The sequence below is a fragment of the Miniopterus natalensis genome, chromosome 17 (assembly GCF_054644295.1).
Source record: "Miniopterus natalensis isolate mMinNat1 chromosome 17, mMinNat1.hap1, whole genome shotgun sequence".
Lineage (NCBI taxonomy): Eukaryota > Metazoa > Chordata > Mammalia > Chiroptera > Miniopteridae > Miniopterus > Miniopterus natalensis.
In genome coordinates this window covers 43,963,674-43,991,445 of record NC_142097.1, presented here as the reverse complement: position 1 = coordinate 43,991,445, position 27,772 = coordinate 43,963,674, and the positions used below count along the sequence as shown (strand labels likewise).

At 62.1% G+C, this 27,772-nt stretch overlaps 2 protein-coding genes across 2 annotated transcripts in view; one reads left to right on the top strand and one right to left on the bottom strand.

Annotated features, from left to right (window-relative positions):
• The window catches only part of DNAH17 (dynein axonemal heavy chain 17), a 74,532-nt gene extending 56,756 nt beyond the window's left edge, over positions 1-17,776 (top strand). Inside the window, exons 62-80 of the mRNA XM_087825769.1 lie at positions 920-1,112; positions 1,358-1,593; positions 2,193-2,315; positions 3,244-3,448; positions 3,975-4,139; positions 4,297-4,437; positions 4,594-4,764; positions 5,169-5,291; positions 5,771-5,964; positions 7,180-7,328; positions 8,287-8,414; positions 9,183-9,410; positions 10,276-10,467; positions 12,484-12,663; positions 12,765-12,947; positions 13,912-14,094; positions 14,542-14,685; positions 15,414-15,639; positions 17,195-17,776. Of these exons, the coding sequence (XP_087681895.1) occupies positions 920-1,112; positions 1,358-1,593; positions 2,193-2,315; positions 3,244-3,448; positions 3,975-4,139; positions 4,297-4,437; positions 4,594-4,764; positions 5,169-5,291; positions 5,771-5,964; positions 7,180-7,328; positions 8,287-8,414; positions 9,183-9,410; positions 10,276-10,467; positions 12,484-12,663; positions 12,765-12,947; positions 13,912-14,094; positions 14,542-14,685; positions 15,414-15,639; positions 17,195-17,442 (3,412 nt within the window). The 3' untranslated portion in view covers positions 17,443-17,776. The remainder of the gene's footprint in view (positions 1-919; positions 1,113-1,357; positions 1,594-2,192; positions 2,316-3,243; positions 3,449-3,974; positions 4,140-4,296; positions 4,438-4,593; positions 4,765-5,168; positions 5,292-5,770; positions 5,965-7,179; positions 7,329-8,286; positions 8,415-9,182; positions 9,411-10,275; positions 10,468-12,483; positions 12,664-12,764; positions 12,948-13,911; positions 14,095-14,541; positions 14,686-15,413; positions 15,640-17,194) is intronic.
• Positions 16,263-27,772, bottom strand: part of PGS1 (phosphatidylglycerophosphate synthase 1) — a 34,210-nt gene continuing 22,700 nt past the window's right edge. Inside the window, exons 8-10 of the mRNA XM_087826385.1 lie at positions 24,690-24,838; positions 20,878-21,006; positions 16,263-17,287 (exon numbers count right to left, since the gene is read on the bottom strand). Coding sequence (XP_087682511.1) covers positions 20,887-21,006; positions 24,690-24,838 — 269 coding nt within the window. The 3' untranslated portion in view covers positions 16,263-17,287; positions 20,878-20,886. The remainder of the gene's footprint in view (positions 17,288-20,877; positions 21,007-24,689; positions 24,839-27,772) is intronic.

Genomic DNA, 27,772 nt, shown 5'->3' with positions numbered 1-27,772 from the left:
CCGCCCCCCGACCCGCCTGAGACGCGGTCGCCCGGACCACGGCTGGGGAGCCCTGCAGGGTCATCGCCCGCTGTCTCCTGTGTCCCGTTCCCACGGCTCTAGAGCCAGGCCGTCCAGCGGGACACGAAGCGACCACGCCGCCCTTCAGAGTCCCGCGTTGCCGCCTTGAAACAGTAGAGGGACGCGGATGAAATTGATTTTGACGATGTATTTTATTTAACCACAAATCTGATCATTCCCACAAGCGATGAGTGATCAGTGACACGTTTTATATGCTTGTTTTCTTCTTTTTTTTTTAAGACTTTTTATTTTATTTTTTCAGAGAGAGAAGGGAGAGAGAGAAACATTGATGTGAGAGCGAAACGTCGATCGGCTGCCTCCCGCACGCCCCTCCTGGGGCCCGAGGCTGCAGCCGGGCCTGCGCCCCGACGGGAATCGTCCTGGGGACCTTCCGCTGCGCGGACGGCCCTCGGCCCACTGAGCCCCACCGTCCGGGCTGTTCGCTTGCTTTCGCTCCGAGTCCTTGGAACCCCGGCGTGTTTGCACCCAGGGCTGTCCCAGGTCAGACCGGCCGTGCCCGGGCTCGCCTCCGGTGCTCCAGGCCGCCCTGGCGAGCCACACGGCTGCGCAGCTTCCTTCCCGTGTTTTCAGAAGTGAGCTCCGGAGCCTGGCGTGAGCCATGGGTACCCGGGGAAGGGGAGCTCGGGCTCCTCTGTGCCTGTCTCCAGAAAGCATCAGTGTTGCTCCCCCCAAAGCATATATTTCCCCAAATTTCCCCCCGACGCACTTTCGCTGTTGAAGCGCGGAGCGGAGTAAGGGCGCGCGGGGAGGGCACTCGCCTTGCTCTCCTTGCCGCAGCCTCATGTCCACCCAGACGCCGGTTCCCTCTCTGACCCCGTTGACCTCTGTCCCGTCTTAGGCTGGTGGGAGGACTGGCGTCGGAAAACATCCGCTGGGCCCAGTCGGTGAAGAACTACAAGTCCCAGGGGATCACCCTGTGCGGAGACGTCCTGCTGATCTCGGCCTTCGTGTCCTACGTGGGCTACTTCACCAAGAAGTACCGGAACGAGCTGATGGAGAGGTTCTGGGTCCCTTACATAAACAAATTAAAGGTGAGAGGCCCGTCGCTCGGGAAATCCGGGGAGGCCCCCACAGGGCGGGCAGGCCGGCAGGCCCGGCCAAACCTCCCCCGCGGTCCTGAGGCCGAGGCTCCGTCAGGGCCGCGGGAGTGACCGTCCCCTCGCAGGTGGCCGCCCGCCCACCGTCTGATTGCAGAGCCCCCGTCACCTGGACGGTGTCTTCTGTGCAGCGGTGAGGCCTCGCCTGCCCTCTGAGGATGAGCGTTTCCCCTCGGCAGGTCCCCATCCCCATCACGGAAGGCCTGGATCCCCTGAGCCTGCTGACCGACGATGCGGACGTGGCCACGTGGAACAACCAGGGGCTCCCCAGCGACCGCATGTCCACCGAGAACGCAACCATCCTGTGTAACACGGAGCGGTGGCCCCTCATCGTGGATGCCCAGCTGCAAGGGATCAAGTGGATCAAAAACAAATACGGGACGGAACTGAAAGCTATCCGCCTGGGACAGAAGAGGTGCCCGGCTGCGCCCGCTCAGGGGCTGGGGGTGAAAAGGCAGCCGCCTCGGGGGGTTGCACTTGTTAAACCAGTGGACAGAGCTTTCAATTCAAACACTGGTCCACAGGTGGATTTTTTTTTTTTTTTTTAAACTGGGAACGGCACCAAGAGTACAGATGTAAACTCGGGGATCTAAACCCCCCGTTACCTGTGGCTCCTGCAGGGAGGGAGCGCTGGCCCAGGCCCCAGCCTGGCTTGACTCACCCGGCTGCTTGCTGGCCGTGAGGCTGCAGGCTGGTCATTTTCTATTTCTGGCCTCTCGTGTGGTTTATTGGCTCGTTCCCCGTGAGGGACAGTGGCCGTAACGAAGGCCGGCGGCCCTGAGTGCCATCGGGGTGCCCAGGGGAGGCCGAGAGGGGCAGGCTTGAAGGCATTTGCCTCGGCTCCCTGGGCCCACCGGGTGATGGACACAGAAGCCTCGGGCTCCCTCGGAAGGACAGGCTCAGGGGTTTGAGCTGCCGGCCCCCCGCCGCCTCCCCTCCAGTGCCCCCTGGGGCACGTGGCTGTGCCATCACTTGGCCCCTCTGTTGCTCAGTGACCCCCCGCTGTGCCCACAGCTACCTGGACATCATCGAACAGGCCATTTCACAAGGGGACACCCTGCTCATTGAGAACATCGGCGAGAGCGTGGACCCCGTGCTGGACCCGCTCCTGGGCAGGAACACGATCAAGAAGGGAAAGTGAGTTTCTGGGTCCACCTCCGAGCTCTAAGGGAGCCCCCAGGGTGCGGAGGGAGAGGTTTGGACCTTGTGCCCAGAACCATGCGGGGAGGGAACTTCCCCGGCTCTTCTGGGGGCGGCAGGGGCTCCCCTGAAATGCTACCAGGTGTGCCGGACCCCAGCTTTGGGGGCGGGGGGAGAATCACGGGGCCACATCCCAGCCGGGAATGAATACACCGTTTTATTAGTAACAGCCTCCAGGTGGGGATTCTTACAGGTCACGTTTTTCTTTCTGTTTCTGTGCATTTTGCGAATCTTGGACCTATTTTACTTTTTAAAAATTCAGGTGAAGTCCAATTGATGTGCTTTTCTCACATCGATGTTTCTCTCCCTCCCTCCCCCCCCTTCACTCTCTCTGAAAAAAAATTAAAAATAAAATGTGCGAGTATATGTGAGCCGCCCATAAATGCCGGGCTACCTGCCTGCAGGCGCCCGGGTCAGGGGCAGCAAATAAACACGCCGAGGTCTGGACCCTGAGAGGGCCCGGCAGGGCCTGGCTGCTGTCCAGTGGGTGACGTTAAGCCCCAAAACGTGAGCTTGACCAGAAAGCGGGGCCCCCGCGGAGGACCAGCAGACCCGGCTGTGTGCCCGCGCTCCGGGCTGGGATGCCGGCGTCGTTCCGATGCTGAGGGCCCTGGGGTGGACCCGCCTGCTGCCAGTTGAGTAAATACCGTTGTAAAGATCAGAAAACGCCAGCCGGAGACGGAGCAGCTGCGCCTTACCGAAGGGTCGGCCGCAGGCCAGGGCGGGGAGTGGAACAAGGAAGGTCCCAGTCCCTCCCTCGGGGTGGGACGGCCACCGGCTGGCACGGAAGGCGGCCTGCGTCCCGTCCGTGTGGCTCTCACGCACCCGCGGGAGGCCGGCTCACCCCTCCCGCACCGGCCGCCAGGTACATCAAGATCGGCGACAAGGAGGTGGAGTACCACGCCGAGTTCCGCCTCATCCTGCACACCAAGTACTTCAACCCCCACTACAAGCCCGAGATGCAGGCCCAGTGCACCCTGATCAACTTCCTGGTCACCAGGGACGGCCTCGAGGACCAGCTCCTGGCCGCGGTGGTGGCCAAGGAGCGCCCCGACCTGGAGCAGCTGAAGGTGTGGGGGCCGGAGGCGGGGCACCGGCCGGGCGGGCGGTTCCCCGGGAAGGGGCCGGTCACCGGAGGCTCCCCAGCTCTGGTCCCTCCCTTGTCACACCGAATTGTATTTCGTGCGACGTAAGGAGTGTTTTCTCCCCCCACGGCCCCCCCATGTAACCCCCAATCAAAGGACGGCGTGAATGACAGGCCAGGGGTCACCGTGGCGCCCTGACAGCCTAACCCCCCACCCCGCAGCCCCCCAGGACAGGCCTGGCTGCAGCTCCCGCGTGCCAGTCGCCTCCTGGTGCTGTGTGGGCCACACTCAGGGCTCAGAGGGGCGCAGGCCTCGTGCTTCTCCCGTGGTCCCCGAGCCCTTGCACACGGTGGCCAGTGGCAGGCAGCCGCAGGGGCCGGGGCAGGCGCCGCCCTGCTGGGGGCCCCCACTCTGCTTGCGTTTGTTCACTCGTCGGAGCCCCGGGCCCCGGCTATGGAGGCGGGAGGTGCCCACCACGGGCTTCCCTTCCCTGCCCCTGCGCCTCCTGCAGGCGAACCTCACCAAGTCCCAGAACGAGTTTAAGATCGTCCTGAAAGAGCTGGAGGACTCCCTGCTGGCCCGCCTGTCGGCCGCCTCGGGGAACTTCCTGGGAGACACGGCCCTGGTGGAGAACCTGGAGACCACCAAGCACACGGCCAGCGAGATCGAGGAGAAGGTGGGCGCTTGCAGGCCCCGGGCCCGGGCTGCCCGTCGAGAGCCCCACAGGGCGGCCTCGGGGGGCTGAGAGCTCTGGCCGGGGCCGCCGGGCCGCCTGCTCTTCGGGGCTGCCCACCCGCTGGCCTCACTCCGGCCCCTTCTCGTTGGCTTTTCAGGTGCAAGAGGCCAAAATCACAGAAATTAAAATCAACGAGGCGAGGGAGAACTACCGGCCGGCGGCGGAGCGGGCGTCCCTGCTGTACTTCATCCTCAACGACCTCAACAAGATCAGCCCCATCTACCAGTTCTCCCTCAAGGTGCGCCACCCGCCGGGCGCCTCGGGCCTCGGGGGCAGCGACGGGGTGGGGCAGGGGCGGGGGGGGGGCGGGCAGGGAGCTGGGGTGCCGCCTGCCCGGGAGGAGAGGGGCCCCAGCCCCGCAAGCCTCCCACGCTCCCTCTGTGGCCCGTCCCAGGCCTTCAACGTGGTCTTCGAAAACGCCATCCAGAAGACGGCGCCCGCGGACGAGGTCAAACAGCGGGTGATGAACCTGACGGACGAGATCACCTACTCCGTCTACATGTACACGGCCCGCGGGCTCTTCGAGCGGGACAAGCTCATCTTCCTGGCCCAGGTTGCGTTTCAGGTAACGCGCCCCGGGCGGCAGCCCCCGCGCCCGGAGCCTGTGGGGTGGGGGGCGGCTGCTAGCGGGCGCGGGGCTCCCCGTGGGGTGAGCGAAAGGTCAGGCCCTAGACAGGGTGACGGTCCTACTGCGACAGAGTGAACGTGCTGAATGCCTCTGAACTTCAATCGGGTTAAAATGGTAAATTTTATGTTCTATGGATTTCGCCAGGATTTTAAAAAATTTTTTAAAAAGTGGAGACAACATTTTGCCCCAACCCGAGGGGGCCGGACGGTGCTGGCCCTGCAGGCGGGGCCGTGGGGGCCTCCTACCCCTCCTGGACCCTGGCTGGGCTCCTCCCTGCGCCTCCTGCACGTGGACGTGGCCCCCCCCGTGGCCGGGCACTGAGTGGCCCCTGTGCCCCGCAGGTCTTGTCCATGAAGAAGGAGCTGAACCCGGTCGAGCTGGACTTCCTCCTGCGGTTCCCCTTCAAGGCCGGGGTGGTGTCGCCCGTGGACTTCCTGCAGAATCAGGGGTGGGGCGGCATCAAGGTGGGTGGAGGCCGTCCTCTCCGCCCGCTCCCCCCGGGGGTGTTCACAAGCCCGACAGCTGCGAATCAGCAGCGGAACCAAGGCCCCAGGGCGATGGGCCGCCCGCCCGCCAGCCCCCGGGGCCTCCGCTTTCCTGTCCCAACGCGGCCCCGCGCCCCCCGCGCCACAGCTCTCCCGCCTCCAGTTCCCAGGAAAATGCAAAATGTCCAGGTCGTCCCTCAGACTCCTGGGCGCACACAGGCGGGGGCCCCTGGTCCAGAACCTTCAGGAGAAGCCGCCAGACTCGCTCCCCAGATCAGAGCCCCCCTCCCAGGTTCCTGGCCCCCGCTGGTTGGGGTGTGGCCCGTGGTCTTCGTGAGGATGGGCCCTACAGCCATCCTTGTGCCAGCGCCTGGGCTCCTCCGAGGGGGCATTGTGGGGGGCAGGGCTGAGGGAGGGAGGCGGTGGACAGGGGAGACCGGAGGGTCGTCTGCCCCCAGGCCCTCTCGGAGATGGATGAGTTCAAAAACCTGGACAACGACATCGAAGGGTCCGCCAAGCGCTGGAAGAAGCTGGTGGAGTCGGAGGCGCCCGAGAAGGAGATCTTCCCGAAGGAGTGGAAGAACAAGACGGCCCTGCAGAAGCTGTGCATGGTCAGGTGCATGAGGCCCGACCGCATGACCTATGCCGTCAAGTGAGCGTGGGCCTGGGCGTTGGGGGGGGGGGAGCGGGCCCCGTCGCCCCAAGGCCATGGCCGCCGCCACGGAGAGGCAGGCTCTGTGAGGCCCCCGGTCCACAGGGGAGCGGGGCCCAGAGGAGTGGAAGGGTTGGCCTGTGTCGGGGCAGGCGGGACCCGCCCGGTCCACCCGGTTCCGTCTCCGAGTTCTCCTGAGCTCTCTCTGTCTAAGAAGGTGGTCGGCCGGCGGGACCCTTGGCCTCTGCCAACCTGGGCGAGGAGGGTGCCCGGGGTTAGGTGATGGAGAACCAGGGCCCCCACGGGAGCCTCCGAGGTTAAAGAAAAGAAGTGTGGGCACCAATGGCCTCCGTGGCCACACAGGCGGAGTCCTTTGAGCGTGTCATGGGGAGAAAACCCCTGAGTTAACACACGTGAAACTGGGCGGTGACCTGCGGAGGGAAACGGAGGCTGACCCTGGGAGCAGCGGTGTCCTCGGCAGGGGCGTGGGCGACCAAGACGCCAGGCGCACCCGGCCAGGCTCTGGCGTTCCTGCAAGGTGGGGGGAAGCAGGAGCACCGCCCTCATTACGCAGAGGGCGTGTGGCCCCAAAGCAAGGAAGCTCTGACTGACGGCCAATGGTAACAGCAACCCCGGGCGCGTGGGGCCAGGTGGACAGAGCCCGGGCTTGGGACGGAGCCGGCTTGTGTGAAGAAAGGTGTTTATGGGAAGTCCCTTCTTTCCCCGTGGCCTTCTGATCCACGTTTCGTGGCCCTTGGAGAAAATGGCTGTGATCCCAGCTTCCTTCCTCTGCAACGCCCCCACCCGGCCCCCACCCAGCCCCGCGGGAGACGACCAAGACTCAGAGGCCGGTCTGCGTCCTGCTCCTTTTTGCCGCCCCGGTCGGGGCAGCAGATGGGAAGCGTGCGGGGGACAGGGCTTCACTGAAACAGAGCCCCTCCCCGGAGCACGCAGGGCGGCCCGCCCCAGCCGCAGCGCGTCTCCGCCCGTGTCCCTCCGGGGCCCTCGTGCGCCTTTGGGAACAGGCAGTGGCTCCCGGCGCCATCGCGCCTCCACGCCCGCCCGCCGGCCGCTCTAGGAGCCCGCTGAGGGCGCGCGGGGCAGATGCAGTCCAGGCGGGGGGACGGCCCGCACCCCCCGCACCCCCCCCTGCGCGGGGGGGGGGAAAGCAGGCCCTCAGGCCCCGGCCGCGCTCACCGGGCCCGCTTCCCGCAGGAACTTCGTGGAAGAGAAAATGGGAAGCAAGTTCGTGGAGGGCCGGAGCGTGGAGTTCGCCAAGTCCTACGAGGAGAGCAGCCCCTCCACCCCCATCTTCTTTATTCTTTCCCCGGGGGTCGACCCCCTCAAGGACGTGGAGTTCCTGGGTAAGTGCGGCGGCCGCCGCGGGCCTGTCGCCGGGAAATGCCGATCGAACCACGGTCAGGGCCCGGCCGGCGTGGCTCGGTGGCTGAGCGTGGCCTAGGAACCAGGAGGTCACGGCCCGATTCCCGGTCAGGCGCACGTGCCCGGGCTGCGGGCTCGATCCCCGGCAGCCGATGGGCGATGTTTCTCTCTCTCTCAATCTCTCTCCCTTCCTCTCTCTGAAAATCAGTAAAAACATTTTTATAAATTTTTAAAAAGCCACAGTGACGTGACACCTGGCGCCCACTGGGCCGGTTACTGTTCACAACAGAAAGTGGTGGCGGCGGGGAAACAGCCCTGGTGCCCCGCTGGTGCTGCCCCCGTGGAGACGGCGCCGCGGCTCCCCCGTGAGCCGCAGGTAGTCACGCGTCGCCCAGCAACGCGGCCCTGGGCGCGGACCCCAGAGGGACTGACGCGGGCGGTCAGACAGGCGCTTTGCAGGGATGTCCATTCGCAACAGCCGACAGGCAGGTGCAGCCCAGATGCCCCTCCACTGGCGGGGCGGTAACCACGGGGCGCTTGGCCCGCACGGCGGAATATCGCTCGGCCCGAAAAGGGGGCGGAGCCGGACACGCTGCCCCGTGGGTGAGCCCGGGAAACATGCCAAGGGCACGAGGCCAGAGACTGAGGCCCCACGTTATGTGATTCCGTTGATGTGGAACACGCAGAACCGGTAAATGCGCAGGCCGGGGGCCGCGGTGGGGCTGGAATGTTCTGGGACGGGGAGAGGCTGCCCGGCCTGGTGACCGCGTTGCTTGTCCCTGAGTCGTGCACGTTAAGATGCTGTTTAAAGCGGTAACTTGGGAGCGGTGTGCGTTTCACCACAGTGAAAACAAGCGGGGGGCGCGTGCGGAATACCCAGCCAGCCGCGCCTTTGTCATGTGATCGTCCCCCAGCTCTTCCCGTTTTCCTTTCCTTTAGGGAAAAAACTGGGGTTTACCATCGACAACGGGAAACTCCACAACGTGTCCCTGGGGCAGGGGCAGGAGGTGGTGGCCGAGAACGCCCTGGATGTGGCCGCAGAGAAGGGACACTGGGTCATTCTGCAGGTGGGGGCGCCGCCTCCAGCACGGGGCTCCAGCACCGGGGGGCACGGCATCGGCCTGAGGCCTGGGAGACAGCGGGCATGGGCTCGCGGTCACAGACAGGCAGGCGGAGCCCACCCTGAGTCCGCCCTGCCCGGGGCCAGCTGGGTGGCCTGGGGCCATCGGGTGACAGCGTGGGCTCTTGGGTGTGAGAAAGACACGGGGCTTTACGCCTGAGATCCCTAAAGATGTATTATTTCCAACACAAGAACGCTAGTGACAAAGTCGCCTCCCGCTCCAAGCCCACGGCCGGGAGGCTGCGCGTCACCTTTTGGGCGAACCACAGCGCGGCCCCGCCCCCCATCCTGGGTCCCGCGGCCTCCCGGCCCCGCTTCACTCCAGCGGCCCCACTCGCACCTCCAGGCCACCCAGCTCCCCCAACCCCGCCGTGGGGCTGACCTCCACCCAGGGCCCTCTCCTGTCACCTGTTGGTAAAAACGCCCAGAGGAGGGCTGGGACCGTGTAGTGCCGGCCTCGTGCCCGCAGAAGGTGGGAGGGACTCGCTCAGTAAAGGCTGGCGTCTGGGCTAACCGAGCAGAGGAATCACGCGGGGGCTGCGGCTGCTTCGCTGACACTGCTCTGCATGCCCGGCGCCCGTGAGGGTGGGCGTCAGGGAGGGGCGTGCGGGGCAGTTGGGAAGAGCCCGGCCGGGCACGCAGCCGAGCGGCCCGTCCTGTGGGCCCGGGGCAGGGAGGAGCGTGTGTGGGCGCTAAGCCCCCGTCTTGGCCGCAGAACATCCACCTGGTGGCCCGCTGGCTGAGCACCCTGGACAAGAAGGTGGAGCGGTACAGCGTCGGCAGCCACGAGGACTACCGCGTGTTCATCAGCGCCGAGCCCGCCCCCAGCCCCGACTCCCACATCATTCCCCAGGGCATCCTGGAGAACGCCATCAAGATCACCAACGAGCCGCCCACGGGCATGCACGCCAACCTGCACAAGGCCCTGGACCTCTTCACCCAGGTAGGGCGGCGGCCCTCCAGCGCGCGCCCGAGCCCACCCCCAGCCTGAGCGGCCCCGGGGCACCCAGGGCGAACGGGGTCCCTGGGCCTGCAGAGCCGAGGGTCAGACTGGAGCTCTGAGGGCGATTTCTCGGGTTTTCTCCATCCACACCAGCACAGCGCACGCACTCACGTACACACGGCGTGCTCACACATGCACACACGCACACACGTGTGCACACACGCATGCACACACACGCTACTGAGCACCCTGGCCCACCCCCACAGCAAGACTGCACCCACTGTTTTGTTTAGTTCATTAATCTTCATCTAGGATATTTTTTCCGTTGATATTTTAAGGGAGGGAGGGAGGGAGGGAGGGATGGAAGGAGGGAGGGAGGGAGGGAGGAGCAACGTGAGACACATGGATCGGTTGCCTCCCTCAGGGTTGGGGCTGGGGATCAACCTGCAACCCAGGCCCGTGACCTCGACCGGGAATCAAACCTGCGACCCTCGGGGGCTCTCACCATTAGCCACAGGGCCAGGGCTGGGCCCTTTGTTTTGAAGGGTGTGGGATGCCGTTTGCATGGAAGCCCGAGGCATGTTGGTATTTCACTGTCAGCCCTGAAGTGTCCCATGCTGGGGATATTTTATTAGGAAGCCAGTGGTTCAACTTGTGATCGGCACCTAAGTGACAAAACTCACAATCACGGTCTGAGAGCTCTCGCCCAGGCTTTGCAGGCCCAGAGGCTTGAGGGACGGCCCAGAGCAGTCAATGGCTCTGTCCGGGTGCCGGCACCCTCAGCCCCACCCCACCCGCCACCCCCACCCTCTGGTCCCAGCTGGCGGCCCTGGGGGCCCCCTGACCTGGAGGGTGCGCCCCGCAGGACACGCTGGAGATGTGCTCCAAGGAGATCGAGTTCAAGTGCATCCTGTTTGCGCTCTGCTATTTCCACGCCGTGGTGGCCGAGAGGCGCAAGTTTGGGGCCCAGGGCTGGAACAGGTCGTACCCCTTCAACAACGGGGACCTCACCATCTCCATCAACGTGCTGTACAACTACCTGGAGGCCAACCCCAAGGTAAGGGGGTCCTGGCGCCCAGCTCAGTCCCCCCGCCCGCCCGCCCGCCCTCTTTGTTCCTGGTCTGTGTCTGAGCCACGTGGCTGACGAGCCTGAATCGTCAGGGTGGCCTTGAGCCTGCCGCCGTGATGGGATGATCAGCATCCAGTCCTCGGCCGCCACCTCCTGCAGGGGTCAGCGTCGGGAGCGTTTCTGCTGTGGCCACACTCCGCAGAGGCCAGGTGTCCTGCACCCGAACAGGGGCTTCTCCCCAAAATCCCGGGACCCCTGGGTGCCTGAGCCGGCCCCCAGGACAGGCTGACGCTCGGTCAGTGTCTGGAGCCCGAGCCCAGGTGCAGCGGGAGGAAAGTGAGGACACTTCCTGTCGCTTTTACTGAGCATGAAATGAGTCATCAGAGGTGGGGTGGCAAACACATGAAATGAACCCCCAAGATGACCAAGCAGAGGAAAAACGCTTGGTCACCCAGCAACAATTTAGAGAATAGTAACAATCTGACCGAAAAGCCGTGAGACCAAATGAGACAGCTGATGAATCAGCAGTTCCGTGAACTTGAACTTGCCAATATTCCGTAAACGGCGGCTTCGGGCAGGAGCTGCGGCGGCCACGGCACTGCCCGGACACCTGCCCGGCCCTTCCAGGGGCGGCCGCCCTCGGGAGCGCGAGCGTGTGGACGCGGCCGTGGCTGGGCGGGTGCCGTGAGGTCCCACGCCCGCTCCGCCCGGCGCGGTGGCTGGCCACTGGCCACACCAGCCACATGTGGCACGCAGCGAGTCTAGGCGGACGGGTGAAATACACCCTGGGTTTCAACAAGTTGGTACAAACAAAAGAATGTGAAATATCTTAGTGATGATGTTTACGCTGATACCTTTGGAATAAACTTTTTACTTGAGTGGCTGCTAGGAAATTGGAAATGGCACGTGGCTGTCATTTGTGGCTCCGTGACACTTGATGGACGGCGCTGCGCAGGAGGGACTGTTACGTGCTAGGGGTGTGGGTGCTAGAGAACAGACCCCTGGCTTTGCCAGGGAGGCCCCACGGGCTGGGCAGGGTTTGGGGAGTGGAGGCTGAGGAGCGGGCATCTCCCCGGCAGCCGATGGGCTGGCAAATTGGTTGACGCGGCTGGACTGCGGGACCCGGACGGGCAGGACGAGTGTGTCTGCTGAGCCGTGCCACCTGCCCGGTCTTTGCTCCCTGAGCCCTGGGGAGCCCGTGTTCGGGTTGGTGTCCCTGCTCGGAGCAGACCTGGGTAAGAGCTGCTGGGAAAGGAGGAATTCACAAGGAAACCGAGCCGGGCACCTTCCGTGGGATCCAGAGAAGACCCACTCGAATGAAGGCCTGACGAGCTGGCCAAAAAGACACATGGAATAAAATAAAAACATTTTAAAAATTAAAAAGAAAAAAACCCTAACAGCTAATTTCAGATCCAACAGCAACAATAAAAAAAAACAACCAAGGTGAGCCCGGCCGGGCGGGGCTCAGCGGTTCGACCTGGGGTCCAGGAGACCGCGGTTCGATTCCCGGTCAGGGCACAGGCCCGGGTTGTGGGCTCGATCCCCAGTCAGGGGCTGCAGGAGGCAGCCAATCAATGGCCCATCACTGATGTTTCTCTCTCCCTCCCTCCCTCTCCCTTCCTCTCTCTAAAATCAATAAAGATATATATATATATTTTTTAAAAAACAAAAAACCAAGGTTGAATGAAACTGCTTTGCTGAGAGTAGGCGTGGAGGGAAAGGGCCACAGATGGCCCCGCGTCCCGGAGCGTGGGTAACAAACTAGAACCGGCAGAGGGGCCAGCTGGGGCCGGAGGGGGACCCGGCAGAGCTCCGCCGAAGTCACAAAGTGCAGAGAGAAGGCCGCGGGCAGAGGGCTAGGGGCCGCCCGAGGCAGACAGAACCGCGGTGGGGGTGGGGGAGGTGAGCCTCGGGCCGGCGGGCGGGGAACAGGCCTCGCCCCGACGCAGGCAGAAGGCGGCCGGGGCACCCTCCCCTCCCCTCACCGCCGCCTTCCCTCCCCAGGTGCCCTGGGATGACCTCCGCTACCTCTTTGGGGAAATCATGTACGGCGGCCACATCACGGACGACTGGGACCGCCGGCTGTGCAGGACCTACCTGATGGAGTACATCCGGGCGGAGATGCTGGAGGGGGAGATCCACCTGGCCCCGGGGTTCCAGATCCCCCCCAACCTGGATTACAAGGTGAGCAGAGCTTTCCCAGCGACGGGCCCCGGGTTAACCCTGAGCTCGCTCTGTGACGCGCGGTGACAGAGGCTAAGGCCCCCGCCCCCGGCCCTTCTCAGGGTTACCACGACTACATCAACGAGAACCTGCCCCCCGAGAGCCCCTACCTGTACGGCCTGCACCCCAACGCGGAGATCGGTTTTCTGACGGTTACCTCCGAGAAGCTGTTCCGCACCGTCCTGGAGATGCAGCCCAAAGAGACGGACTCGGGCGCCGGCACCGGGGTGTCTCGGGAGGAGAAGGTGGGGGAGACTCCCCATCCGCCCCGGCAACAGGGGAGGGCAGGGCCCGAAACCCGGGGTCACGAGAGGTGCGCGCCGATTCGCAGCAGCCCCTCGGAACCTGTTAGCAACCCCAGACCTCGGAATCAGCAACTCCGGGGGACGCTGCAAGCTCGCCGTCGGGTCCCGGAGGGGCGCTGGCGCGGCTCACGGGCCTCAGGAGGGGCAGGGGGCCCCCAGGTGGTCTGGCAGGGTCCCCACGGCCTTCTGAGTTCACTGGCTGCGCCCGAGGGAGCACCTGCCGGTCCCTGACCGCGCCTCCTGCGCCCCGGAGGCCCTGGGAGAGCAGCCTCGGCTCCTACGGGCAGTCCCCCCAGAGGAGCGTAGCCGAGGGCAGTGGGCAGACCCCAAGAACACCCCCGGCCGCTGAACAGCTCCCAGGAGGGATAAATCCTCAGCCGCCTGGGCTACCTCCGCCGTGGCGGGCGCTGTGTGCCCCTTTGCGCTTTGCAACGCATCCTGGGCGAGTTCTGTTGAAAACCAGCTAAGCCGTGGGCTTCCCGGTGAATGGAGCAAACTCTCGACTGGAAGCCCCTCGGCCCTGGTCTAGTGATTGAAACCAGAAGCCCACTGATGGCCGGGCGATGGGCCCGACCGCCGTGTGGGCCTCTCCTCGCGGTCCCGGCAGACAGTCGGCAGGGAGGACAGGGTCACATCACATCCCACGACCCCCGGGCGATCCCACGGGGAGGAAGCTGGTGCCTGCCTGTGGGTATCCGGCTGGGGCGGCCTGATGCTACCCTGACCGCGGCCACCTGGCCTGGACAATGGGGCCAGGACTCCCCTCCCCTCGCCAGCTGTGGTCCGGTTTTTCCGGGGGCTCCGTCTGTCTTTGTTCCCAGGTTTGGGGCTGTGAAGGGGGACAGGCTCCCTGGGGGGAGGGGGCCGCGCAGGTGGTGACCGGGCTGCGGGCACTGACCCCCAGGTGAAGGCCATACTGGACGAGATCCTCGAGAAGATCCCGGAGACGTTCAACATGGCCGAGATCATGGCCAAGGCGGCCGAGAAGACGCCCTACGTGGTGGTCGCCTTTCAGGAGTGCGAGCGAATGAACATCCTCACCAACGAGATGCGCCGCTCGCTGAAGGAGCTGAACTTGGGGCTGAAGGTAAAGGGATTATGGGCCAGCTGGGGCCGGACACGTGACACAGGGACCTGGCTCGCCACCAATGTGCCATCTGGGCCCAGGGACGTGACGTGGGAATCGGGCTGGCCGACTCACCACCTCAAATGCAGAACCACCAAGCACCTCAGGCCACGGGACACCCCTCGGCATTGCCCCCCATTCCCTGGTCTGGAGCTGTGGGCGTCCAGAACCGGCCGTGGAGGTCATGTGGACTGTTCCCGGCAGGAGGCACTAGCATGGCCTCTTAGGACGTCTGCAGAAGCGCCTCGGTGCCCCACACCCCGTGTGAAAATGCGTTCTCAGGACACACGTGGGCGGTGCTCCCCCGCCTTGCCCAGAGCCCGTGAAACAAGGCCCGTGACTGACGGGGTCTGCTCCACGCCGAGGGGCATAGCCTGGGGCCCCAGCACCTGTCTGTCCGTCCCTTAGGGGGAACTGACCATCACGACCGACATGGAGGACCTGTCCACGGCCCTGTTCTACGACACCGTGCCCGACACGTGGATGGCCCGGGCCTACCCCTCCATGTTGGGCCTGGGGGCCTGGTACGCCGACCTGCTGCTCCGCATCCGGGTAAGGATGGGGTCCCCGGGCCTCAGGAGCATGGCTGTGAGGGGCAGTGTGTCCATGAAGGGGAGCTGTCCCCCCAGATGTCTGGGGGCCCCACTGTCCCAACCTTTGTCAGAGCAGGGCCAGAAGGACCTGGTCCCCCACCCAGACACCCAACAGCGGGGGCCCTTCCCCCTGAAGGGAGAGAAGAGCAGGCTTCAGGCAGTAGCAGCATCCGCAGACACAGTGCTCTCATCACCTGGGCTCCGAAAGCTCAGGCCCTGGCCCGTGTGGCTCAGTGGTCAGAGCATTGGCCTGTGGACTGAAGGGTCCCGGGTTCGATTCCAGCCGAGGGCACGTATCTGAGTTGCAGGCTCGACTCCTGGTCCCTGCTGGGGTGCGTGTGGGAGGCAACCAATCGATGTCCCTCTCACATTGATGTTTCCATCTCTCCCTCTCCCTTCCTCTCTCTGAAATCAATAGAGATGTTCTTAAAAAAAAAACAAACCCTTCGATGTTAAAAATCCAATGCTAAGTATGAATTTTAAATCGGGAAAATTACATCCAGGCTTTAAGCACTGTTTAAACACTGTGTGTTCTTTGGCTCGCCTTTTAAAAAACTCCTTTTCAATTTAACATATGAGCAAACCTACGTGTGTCCCCTCATGTGAAACGAGCGACGGGAAGCTGCGTCGCGGGCTGAGCTCCCGTAGGGCCCCGGTGCTCCGCTGAGAGGCCGCCTTCCCTCGCAGGAGCTCGAGGCCTGGACCACGGACTTCGCCCTGCCCACCACCGTGTGGCTGGCCGGCTTCTTCAACCCCCAGTCCTTCCTCACGGCCATCATGCAGTCCATGGCCAGGAAGAACGAGTGGCCGCTGGACAAGATGTGTCTGTCGGTGGAGGTGACCAAGAAGAACCGGGAGGACGTGACCGCCCCCCCGCGAGAGGGCGCCTACATATACGGGCTCTTCATGGAAGGTAAGGGGGTGGCGTCCGCCTGCCTGGAGACCAGCTCTTGGCAACCACAGGCCGTGTGTGCTGGGGGGCTGGGGGGACAGGCACCCAGAGCAGCCAGTCAGCTCGCAGCTGGCTGCACACCGTGGCAGGGTTCTGAGAACACGCTCAGACGGGGGTCCGAGGGGGCAACGGGCAGGCTCACCCTTGACGTGAGCACCTGCTTCAAGGTGAGCTCAGCCCTCCCAGGCCTGGGCGCAGGGAGCCCAGGACAGGTGTGCGTTTGATAGGTGAGGGGTGAGGGTCCCGGAGCCCCCATCCAAGTCCCACCCCCTCTCTGAGCTGCTGCTGCCCTGGGCGCAGGTCTTGAGGGAAGGGAGGCCTGGCTGTCCACCTCCTCTGGGCCTGATGCCCGGCCACCCGAGGGGCCAGGAATGAGCAGCAGGAGGGGAGAGGCCCCAGACACCACCCTGTCCGGCCCCAGGTGGGGGGCAGGCAGGACGGCCGGGCAGGCCGTCTCCTCAGCTCCACTCCTGAGTGCCAGCTACTCCACCACATACGTCTGTCCTGCTCAGCGAGTGAGATGGCCCCTCCCTGCTGGGGCGCCCGGGCCCCCCATTCCCACATCACACAGACCAGCACAGTGGCAGGCATCCTCCATGTTTATTACGGAATCACAGAGAGGAAACATAAACATCACTAGACAGGGCAGACTAACAGCAGCCTGGCTCGGGGCAGCAGCTCCACGAGCATACATACGGATACACTGCACGTGCGCACGGGACAGGCACCGTGTATGTATGGATACGCTGCATACGTGCGCACGGGACAGGCACCGTGTATGTATGGATACGCTGCATACGTGCGCACGGGACAGGCACCGTGTATGTATGGATACGCTGCATACGTGCGCACGGGACAGGCATCATGTATGTATGGATACGCTGCACGTGCGCACGGGACAGGCATCATGTATGTATGGATACGCTGCACGTGTGCACGGGACAGGCATCATGTATGTATGGATACGCTGCACGTGCGCACGGGACAGGCATCATGTATGTATGGATACGCTGCACGTGTGCACGGGACAGGCATCATGTATGTATGGATACGCTGCATACGTGCGCACGGGACAGGCGCCCTGTATGTATGGGTCGCGCTGCATACATGTGCGTGGGACAGGTGTCAAGTATGTATGCATCGCACTGTGTACACAGGACAGACACAATGTACGTGCACAGGACAGACGGCAGGGGGGCAGGGAGCCGGGCTCCCGTCCCCTGGAAGTCTCCGGAGCACTGGGTGCCGGCGCTGAGATAAGGCTGCGGATGAGGCTCTGGAGCGTCATGGTGTGAATGGTGGGGCCGAGCACACGGGCGAGCTGGGCCGTCCACGGTGGGCTACGGGCAGTCACACAGCCCCCGGCGGCGTCCCGTTCACAACTCCATCTCCAGCAGTTCCTGCGCCCTGGCACCTGGCGCGTGCGCTCTGGAGCAGAGCCGGGCGGTGGTTTCGGGCGTGAGGCCAGGCTCTCCCTTCCGGCCTTCCCCTCGCTCACTGCCAGCTGTCCCTGCAGGAGCTCGCTGGGACACACCGACCGGAGTCATCGCCGAGGCGCGGCTGAAGGAGCTGACGCCCGCCATGCCTGTCATCTTCATCAAGGCCATCCCTGTGGACCGCATGGACACCAAGAACATCTATGAGTGCCCCGTGTACAAGACGCGCATGCGCGGCCCCACCTATGTCTGGACCTTCAACCTGAAGACCAAGGAGAAGGCATCCAAGTGGGTGCTGGCGGCCGTGGCACTGCTCCTCCAGGTCTAGCTTGCCCCCCGCCAGACCTGAACCACAAGACAGAGGTGACAAAGAGGGACCCCATCCTGGGACTAGGACTGACTTTTACAGGCACTGAGGTTGCTGTCTGCTCTGAATAACCAGGGCTGATAGAGCCGTGCGCATCTGACCAGCCAGACGGCGGAGGGCGCATGGAAGGGGGTGCAGGTTGGATTAAACACAGTCACTGTGCCTGTCTGAGTCACCTGAGCCAGTCTTCAGCGCCACACCTGGTGGCCACCAGGGCCTGCACAGGCTTGTGGACCAGGCCCCAGTTCCCAGCAGTCAGGGCACGTGTCCCAGGAACTAAATCCCCGAGTCCTGCCCTCCCAGGAGGGCCAGCGTAGAGGGAGGGCTAGAATGTGGCAGCCACGCCCCAGGCCTGACGGTACAAGCTCAGGGCCCACCAGTGAGGGGCAAGTGTTCCCTCGTAAACAGGAGCTGCCGCCTCCACACCGTTCCCTAGAGCAGCACCGATCCCCTTCTCTGGATGAGCACCTTCCTCGGTTACGGCAATGCCCTCTCCACACACCGGTGCCACGTCCACGAGCTGAAGTACATCCCCATCAACCGCCACGTCCCGAACTCCCTGGGAACAGGACACTGAGCATGGACTCGGGGGCCCCACACTGGGCAGCGTTTTCACCTGCCCTCATCGCCATCTGTCTTGCACTCTTGGTGTCTGTCCCCAGCAGCCTAATTCGCAGTGTGGAGGAGCAGGAGAGGGTCATGGGGCTGGTCAGAACTGCCCTACAACAGCCCAGGATGCTCCACAGCAGCCCAGGGCCCTGCTGTGGTGCTGATCCTGGGGCTGCCCGGGGACACGGGGCCCTGTCTAACTGGTGGGGGTTCCTATCGGCCACCAGAATTGTCTCAGCAGAATGAAAGCAGCGAGCCGCAGTCCTGTCTGACTGGGGGCCGTGCTGACGCAGGACATTCCAGCAGGGGCTGGGCGGCCACTGGAGGCGGGCTGGGGCAGTGGGAGGCAGACGAGAGGAGAAAGCTGGAAAGCGTTGGGAACACGGGAGGCAGCTAGCAGGGCCCACGATCTCCAGCTGAGACGGACTCCAGAGGGCCCCCAGGCTGGCACCTGATGTGATGTGTTTAGGCTTAAAAGCAGAGGAAGGCAGCCCCCTGGGAACATCTGGCCCAGTTTTATAAAAAATTTTTTCCAAGGACCTTACCGAAACCTTGCTGAAGAGGGGGTCCTGGAAGCCCTAATTCACAACAGCCCTGGGGCCGGTGGGGCTGGGCACAGGGAGCAGGAAAACATCCCTCAGCCCCCCCTCCCTGGGGCCCAGAGGATGGGCTGCAGCCAGGAAGGCAGGAGTTTGGGCCAAGGAACCTGGATGCCCAGCAACCACCTCTGCTGGCCAGGAGGGGTCACTGCAGCCTTTCACATCCAGGCCGCAAGGGCCGGGTCCCTCTGGGACAGGAGGAGATAAAGGGGCCAGTGGCCACCAGGCAATTCGTTTTCAATCCCCGGTAATAACTACAAAATGGGAAGGTTCTCCAAGTTTGCCTTTGGAGCCTGAAATAGTGATTTACTCCCCTACGTACTGTGGGGAGCCGACAGTTATCACCAACCTTCCCAAGATGCTTCACCTCTGGGTGCGGTCGGTGACAGGAAAGCAGGGGCTGGGCAGACCTGCCGTGCGTCTGAAAGTGCCCTTTCTGCACCTGGCCCCTGCGCCTGGCTGACCAGGAAGGGGAGTCCGGGAGCTGAGGTCTGGGGAGACCTGCCAGGACTATCTGGAAGGTAATTAGCAGAGACAGAGGGAGTGGCCTCGGAGAGAGCAGGCGGGGGTTGCTCAAGCAGGGCTGTGGCTCCTGTTTGCTCTGGTCCCACAGAACCTGCAGGAATGCGACCGCTGTTTACTGAAAGCCTCTCTCCAAACAGAAACCCAGGGCCCGGCACATTCTTTTGGTTTCTCTGGCCTAATTGTCCCACAAGACAATTTAGTAACTAGCTGGAAGACAAACAGCATTAACTGATGTGCTGCGGCCCCAGGGCAGTGTGGCTACCACCACATCCCACCTCCCAACCCTGCAAGCCGCCTGGCCCTAGGGGCTCAGATGCCCTTGGTCTACACTAGTCACCCCCAGCACTGGAGCCGCCCCATGCACAGGCCTGTTCGGGCTACGCCGGCCCCATCTTCAAGGACCCGAGAGCTGCCAGCCCTCGGGAGGGAGCCATGATGCCCCACCTCACCCCAAGCCCGTCTCCGTGCTAGTTCCAGCCCCTGGAGGTGTGCCGTCTGGGCATGAGGTCTGCAATCTGTTCCTGCAGACAGAGGGGAGGGGCACCTGGCCTTTTCTAAATACCCACGACATGGGAAAAGGTGACACAAAAATGCTTTAAGTGAACCCAGTAACAATGAGGTTCTTTCTTCAACAAGTTTCAGGTGCCACGTCCCCAATCGCAAGGTGTGGACCTTATCTAGACCTTGAGTCAAAGGCAGTAAAAAAATTACATGAAATAAAAAATACACTTTCTGGGTATCTGATGACACTACAGAATTCTTGCTAATGCTTTAATCAGGTAAGATACTGGTAGGATGTTTGGGGGTCTTGGGGTTAGTCTACATATTTTAGGGTGACCAAGGGAACCTATGCTGTAAACACAGACCCCAACACTGGAAAACACCCGGCACTCAGCCCATCATTCTCATCTTTGACTCCTCACTCTCCCTTCCCCACAAGCCAAAGGCCCAAATTCCCACCCCTGACCCCCAGCGTGGCCAGAACAAGTGGAGCCCAGACTGATCCCACATGGGCCCAGCCGGGGGTGAAGTCAGGGTTTTAGCGGATCTGGGGAGAGACCCCACCCCTAATGGTAGCCGCACCCTGCCCGGCCTCCTGGCTCCTGGATAGCTTTACACCACCAACGGCAGGCTCCTTCTGGTGGGCAGAGCGTGTCCTGTCACCAGCTGTCAGCGTGGGGAACATCGCACCTCTATAGACGCACGTCATAGAAGCACAAGGAGACGGGGCCACAGTCCCAAGGCCTAGTGCCTACGATCTCATCCTGGCAAGTCACAGCTGGCCAGGGCAGCGAGCCAGAGCCCTCCTGAGCAGAGCGCTTCCTCCTCCCACCCCCTAAACCAGGGCTTGGCTTTGAGAAGGGGAACACAGAATCTACCTGTGTCCCCTCGGTCACTAGGCCCTTGCCCCTGGGACACTGACCCCGCCAGGGCCGGCGCTGAGAGAGGTGCCTGATGGAGGGGAAAGGGCTGCCTCATTTAGCATCAGGCTTTGAACACTAATGATAACCGTCCATGACCCGAGACACACACACTCGTATGTAACGATGAACAGACGCGAGCCCTGGGCTCCTGCGAGAGGCCCGGGAAGCCCGGCCGGGGGAAGGACCACCGGCGCACAGTGACCTCTGGGGAAGCACGCGGGTTGGCAAGGAGGCAGCACCTGCGGTCCTCAGAAGAAGTTCTTAATCAACGGGGTCACCATCTTCACCCACAGCTTCACATGCCGACTCGGCTGCTCGAAGGTGGCAGAGGACACCACGCCTGACCTCAGGTAGAGCTGCTCCTGCTCCTGAGGAAGACGAAGAAACGGCAGTTAGGGGTCTCCGAGCACCGGCCTCACGCGCTGCACGGCCCAGCCCAGGCGGGGGGCTGCAAGTTCCCCGCACAACGTTCCCTAGAAAAGCTACGAAGCCTGTGTTTCTAAACTTTTAAGACCTAGATGTGCATGGAACAGGCAATTCAGAGGCGAAGAAATACAGCCGGTGGAAAAAACATTTAAAAGTTCACCCTCACTAACTGAGGTGCTGCCCACAGAGGATTATTTTTTAAATGAGACATAGCTTTTTCCCTCAAATCAGCAGAAACATTTGTAGCATCACCACCAGAGCCGACAAAGGCCCAGCAGGAGGGCGCGTGGCACACCGAGGGAGAGGGAGGTGTCTGGGCGGCCACCATGGCGGCCTCAGCCTCAGAGCCTCAGAAGCTGCACTCGCAGGACTTCCCAGTAACTGCACTCAGCACGGGACTCAGAGCGCGCCCCAGTTATCACAGCAGCACTCAGAACAAGGAAAACCTGGAAACCACCTAAGTGCCCAACGACCAATTAATCATAATAAACCCTGAGGCAAACCAGCTCTCCATGCGGTGACCATGTTCTAGAACATTCATTTAGCAACAGGGAAAAGTGCACGATATATGAAGCGAAAGATGCACGTGAAATAACGTAAACCATGTGATCCTAATTTCATTTAAAAAAAACCCACCAGTCCTACCTCTGTGTGTGCACACAGGACAAAAGCTGGGGACTGATCACTATTTCAGGAGTTCCCTCTGGACGAAGGGCTAGTGTCTTCTAATTTTTCTTAATTTTCCCAATGAACGTTTATTACTCTCAGACTTAAAAACGAGTTAAGAAACACTTTTCTAAGCCTTGTTATGAACTGTGTTTAACCAGTGGAGGAGGAATGGTCTCTTAACCCACACACGTCCACGTGCTGTTTGCCTTCGCAGGGGCTGAGGTCCCTCTCTGGACGTAACGTCCCCTTGCTGTCAGCTGCCCCTGACTCACACTCCTACCGGGACCCAGCAGCCACAGCTATGAAGTGCCCTGTCCACTGTGGGACCAGCAGCACCAGAGAAAACGCTGCTCGGGAGCAGAGCGCTCTCCCCTGGGGGTCAGGAATGAAGGCACGTCCCTGGCAAGCTCCTCTGACCCAGTATGAAGGGACAGGCCACCTTGCCCTGCGGAGCACTGCAGACCTGGTCCCAGCTCTTCCTGTCCAGGGCTGGGGAAACCTCAGCACGTTTTCCTCAGCTCCTGTGGCCGAAAGCTGGCTCCTGTGACCGTGGAACCTGCACTCTGGGGCCTGGGTCCCCATGACCCCGTGACCCGTGCGGACTTTCCTGTCCCAGCTGACTCTCAGGTCCTGGTGGCTGCTGTGAGAGGCCCGAGCCCTGGCTGATGAGCCTGACCGACAAAGCCAGCTTGTCTCAGGGGTCGGTCTGCAGAGGTCTCCAGACTGGCTCCAGCCTTATGTTTTTAAGTGAACATGCAGCCAAGATTTCAATTAAATTACCAGAAACACTTGGGTTTCCTCCTAGACTCCACAACGGGGATAGAGAAGGAAGTCAGCTGATCGAGGTCACAATGCTGTTCGAGGGAGTCTTTCTGGGGTTACAACTAGCAAACCGTGTTCTCTGAACAAAACCAGGAAGCTTTCAGCTTTTATTGTATGTACTAAGTGAAGGGAGGGACTTCGGGCTCCGATAAAAATATCTCCCATTCCTGGTGCTCAAAGTGACCCCAACGGGGCCCTTCCCACATCCCATGGAAAGCTCCAGAGGTGCTCTAGGCGCGGGCCCCGGGCAGCGGGGTTTCAGGGACTTTCTGGGCTGAGCAGAAGCTGTGTGGCTGAGCAGCCCCAGGATCGGGCACCGGACGGGCCTCCCTGAGGGACAGCCGCAGTCCCACAATACAAGCATATAGGTGGGATTCTCTAGAAACACATTTCTGCATCTCAGTGTGTCCCTAGAACAGAAGAGTCACAGCAGCATGGGCTGCCACCCCCACAATCGAAAGCCCTGGGGAGCCGGGTTTGGGAAGAGAAAGTATCCCAAACATGTCACTTGGGAGAGCAGCTCCCGACCACAACCGGTCCAGCTTCTCTCGAGAACCAGGATGTGGGCTCAGTCCCTTTTCTCGGGAAGTGGGGGTGAGGAGCCAGTCCCAGGGCCTGGGGTGCAGGCGGGGGGGATGCTCCCCCAAACCAGCCTAGAGGGCTTGTCCTGGCCGGAGGCCAAGTTCACACTAGGGACTCTCTACTGTCTAGGGCAGAACCTCTCGGAACGAGCATCTGCACAGCGGAGGCAGATGTCCAGGACAGTGAGCTGAGAGCCGCAGGTCGGGCGCTTCCCACCAGCCACCCCCTGCTGGACCCTCGGCTGCAGGGACTTCCTCAGTCTCTGGCTGGAAGCCTCCCCGCAGCCAGAAACCTGCTGAGGTCAGATTCTCCGCTGGCCACCCAGAGCGTGACCGCTGCCACTTCCTCTCGCCCCTGGTCGCGGAGCCCTTCCCGGCACCAAGGCCCCACTCAGTCAGATGGGATTCCCAGATCGAGGGAGGCAGATCCCAGGGAGCAAGGCCGAGACCGTTTCCTCCCACCCACAAAGGCTCCAGCGATTATGCAACAGTACTTCCCACCCCCAGAGGGTAAAAGCCCCTCAGGGCCGCCAGCCGGGCCTGGCCCAAGCTGCGCGCTGGCGGTGCCCCACTCGGGAGGAACACTCGCCTCCCAGGGAAAGGCTTTGCTGAGCAGGCCTCAAAGGCATGAGCCCGAATCCCTGTCCAGGTTTCAGACACACAGCACCGTGCTCGCATTCCCCAAAGTCTACCGGAGTCTACCTGCAATCAGATGTTCTGACGAGAGCAGGAATGAAGCCCCAGTAACCTCGCTATGCTCTGCCTTACACAGAAATAAGCCCGTCACGCAGGGAGGGCTGAGACCATGCACAGGCACCATCTGTGGAAGTAGCCGGGAGGCGGCTCCCCTGGCCCTGCGCACACCCCACCTCCAGACCCTGCACACCCGCCATGAGGAGTCCTGCTCCTGGCCTGGCACACCTCCAGGTATCAATCCCAAACCAAGGCAAGTGAGGCAACCACCAAGTGAAGCAACTCCGAAATAAACAGAGTCCACGCCGTCAGTGCAAGAGGACTGACTCGGGGCATGGAGATGAGCGAGCGGGACTGTCAGAGCCTGGGAATTGCTCAGCCCCCATGAGTCCCTTGCACTGCACACCCATGTCTGCAGGGGCAGCCTCCTTTCTCTGGCCTCCCCCTCTCCTAGCAGACACTGCCCTGTGTGCAACCCTCCGCCTGGGGGCACCTCCCCCTGCCTCTCCCTCCCCACTCTCTGGAAGCATTTTTCCAGAAACGACAGGGTGCTGCCGAAGCTCCTCCCTAAGGGCCAGGTCCCCCACAAGCCTGGCTCCTCCCCTCACAGCTCCCACAGCTGGGCCACACTCCTGGAAGAGGTAGGAAGCAGCCATATGCCATCCCAGGGAGAAGTGTCCTCTCTCCTCCAGGAGGCAGCTGCCTGAGCTGTGGGTCTCTCTTGGCACCAGCACCCCTGCCACTGCCGACTGGCAGGACCCCAGTGCTTCGTCACTGCTCTCAGGAAACCATGGCAGGGGCAGGGCCGAGCACCAGCTACACCCCCACTCACCCCACGAAATCCCAAGTGCTCAACCCACCTGGTAAAGCTGCTGCTGCAGGGCCTGGCTCTCCGTCACGATGGCAATCTGGGCCTCCAGGTCCCGGTGGACTGACCTGTACCCAAAATTAGGAGAGCCAATCAACGTGAGACAGGGCAGGTTGCTCCCTGCCAGGTAGAGCCAGAGGCCTGTAGGGAAAAGGAAATGTGCAGACAGGAGTGAGCACAACACTGTAGAGGCCGCTCCACATGTCCTTTCAACCTAGGAGAAAAGCAGCCCACCCTGGCCCCTGGGAAGACAGGCTGCGGGGCAGGGGGGTGGGGGGTCCCTAACCTAGGCCTCATCTCCACCCAGCCCCAGGTGTTGCTGGGAGGTGCAGGGACCTTGGGGTCTGTGGTGGCCAGGCACCCTCCCACTCCAGGTGGCTCGCTAGGACGGTCCTTGTTCTTTCTGCCTCACTGCACCCTGCGGCCTCGCTTCCCCAGCCTGACGACAGGTGCGTTCTTAAAGGGACCAGGTGATGCCCACACTCAGGCTCGGCTCCCACATCCCCACGCTAACCAGGGCCTCTCCCAGAGCCGAGCCTCGAGTTCCTGCTCCCTGAACTGCCTCTGCCACAGCCCAGCCACTGGAACTCAGCCCCCTGTGGCCGAAGGTGCCGCCATCCTGCCATGAGTCTTGAGGGAAGGAAGCCACGCAGTGCTGACGGAGCAGGCTAGGGAACAGCAGGCGGGGCTGCTATGTGGGTGATGAAGGTGAGGTAAGGACAGGTTACCCCATTCTGCGTCCACCTGAAGACCAGCAGACCATTCCCTCCAAGGGACACATAATTCTCCCTATGTCGCTCTGCTAACGTGCCGCAGACAAAGCCCAAACAGGCATCAGAAGTGAGTCCCTGCTGAAGCTCAGGGATGTCCAGGCCAGACAGTAAAGCCCACTGGAGGCCAAGGGAGAGGATCTCAGAGGCCCTGGGAGGCCACCCCAACCGAGAACACTGCTTCCCCTTTTCCCTGAAACGAGCCACTGACGTCACTCTCGGGGTACCGTCACAGCACCCTGGCCCTGTGATAGGGAGCTGGTTTGTCCCCCACCCTGGGGAACTGCAGTCTCTGAGAACACCAGGGTGACATTCTGAAGGCCGTGGACTCCCTCAGAACCTGCACTGTCACACGAAAGAGCACAGGCAGGGCCCCTGCTCTGCACCGTTCCCCCATCCTGCTTCCTCCCCGAGTCCAGCCCATCAGAACTACTCCTAACAGACTATTCCCCAAACCTGCCAAGGACCTCAGCTGCCCGGGACTTCCTTCCTCCTTCAGAGCAGACCCGGCCTGTCTCTCCCTCCGCACTGCGCCCTCACTCCACCAAGACTGCTCAGCCCAGAAACCCCAGCCTGAGTCAGTGTGGCTGTGCCGCCCGGGCTCCGGGGCGCCCTGCTCGCAGCTGTCTCCTTGTGCCCTCCCGTCCCCCCTCGGTAACCTCCTCTGCCAACATGACCTTTCGAAGGACCTGCTTCCATACATGATCATCACAAGCAATCAACATGTAACACACACCAGGCTCCTAAAATAGAAGGCCATTTCCTAATTCTCACTCGGGCAACAGCATTTCCAAGAACATCTTGGGTAAGAGATGACGATGTTTGCTGCCTCTTCCTGTAATGTTCTTGACCCTACACACACACACACGCACACAGGGGCCACATCAAAGACACTCGCTTGCCTGTATAGCTCCATCAACTGTCCCACCCCACTGGGCCACTGCACTGTAGCAGCCACGTGGCTACTTTATCCCGTGTCAGAGACCACAAGGCGGCGAGGCTGGCCCTGGACCCTGCTCCAGGTGCCCAGGGGGTCCAAGCAAAGTGCTGGCTTGTCCTCTGCACCTACACCAGGTTCAGACCTCCAGCCCACCACCCACACAGCCTGGAGCTGGGAGGGACAGGTGAGGCACAGGTCGTCACCAGCCTCAGAAGAAAATGCATGAGCCCAGCCGGCGTGCTCAGTGGTTGAGCATCAACCTAGGATCCAGGAGATTGTGGTTCTCCCTGTCAGGGCACATGCCCGGGTTACAGGCTTGATCCCCAGCAGGGGGCGTGCAGGAGGCAGCTGATCAATGGCTCTCATCATTGATGTTTCTCTCTCTTCCTCTCTCCGAAACCAATAAAAATATATTTTTTAAAAAAAAAAGGCATGAGCTCTGGCCATCTGCCATTACAGTCCCAACTCTTCTGATGCCAAGAGCAGCCCCTAGACACTGGGTCCACTCGGTGCTTCCTGTCCCCTGCTCTCCTGCGCCCACTCAAAGAGGGACAGGTGAAGGTGAGGAAGAGGGAGACTGAGGCCCATGCAGGTGACATGGGTTATGGCTGATATGACTCATGCCACCCTGACCGTCCATGCGAGGCTCCTGGGCCACAGGGTCTGCTGGGGACAGTTAAAGGGCCTGGTCCTACGGGTACTTTTTATTTGAAAAACCTGTGTGACCAAGTGGATCTCTCCCTCGCAAGGCAACCTAGGGCTTGGCCGTCAAGGCAGGCAGCCTGCTGCCCACCCACCCCGACAGGTGCCCCACATGCATCTCTGCTTCTCAAACTGTTCTCACTACCAAGCCCCCAAAGAAGCCTTTATAGACTCATTTCTCCTAACTGCCAGCCACCCCCCAAAACAAAATTGTTATCACGATTACCCTGTCTGCGCACTGTGTGCGCCTGTGCACAGTCACACTGTCTGAGGCCAGGGTCTCCGGCACCCTCCCAAGAACCCAGGAGAGCAGGATCCACACCCACTCCCTGTCTCCTCTCCCTGCCCCTGCTGCCTCCCTCGGGCCCAGGCTGGACTGCAGGTGAGCTCTTGGGATTACACAGGTAGCTCAACTGTCATTCCAGCTTCCCCTGGAGTGTAACTTCACTGCGGTCCTTCTCCCTCAGAAGATAAAGACCATGGATGGTGCTGGGCGGCCTCCCGGTGCTGGTGCCTAGAGCCTGGAACAGGGTCCTCCTAGGCCAAAGCTCGCCAGTAAGGAGAGACCAGCTCTGCTCTGCGCCCTGACTGTGGCTTGAAAATGCTCGCTTGGGGAAGGAGAGCGAGAGGCCACTGAGCTGTTTCATCCCTCGGGTCAGGAGC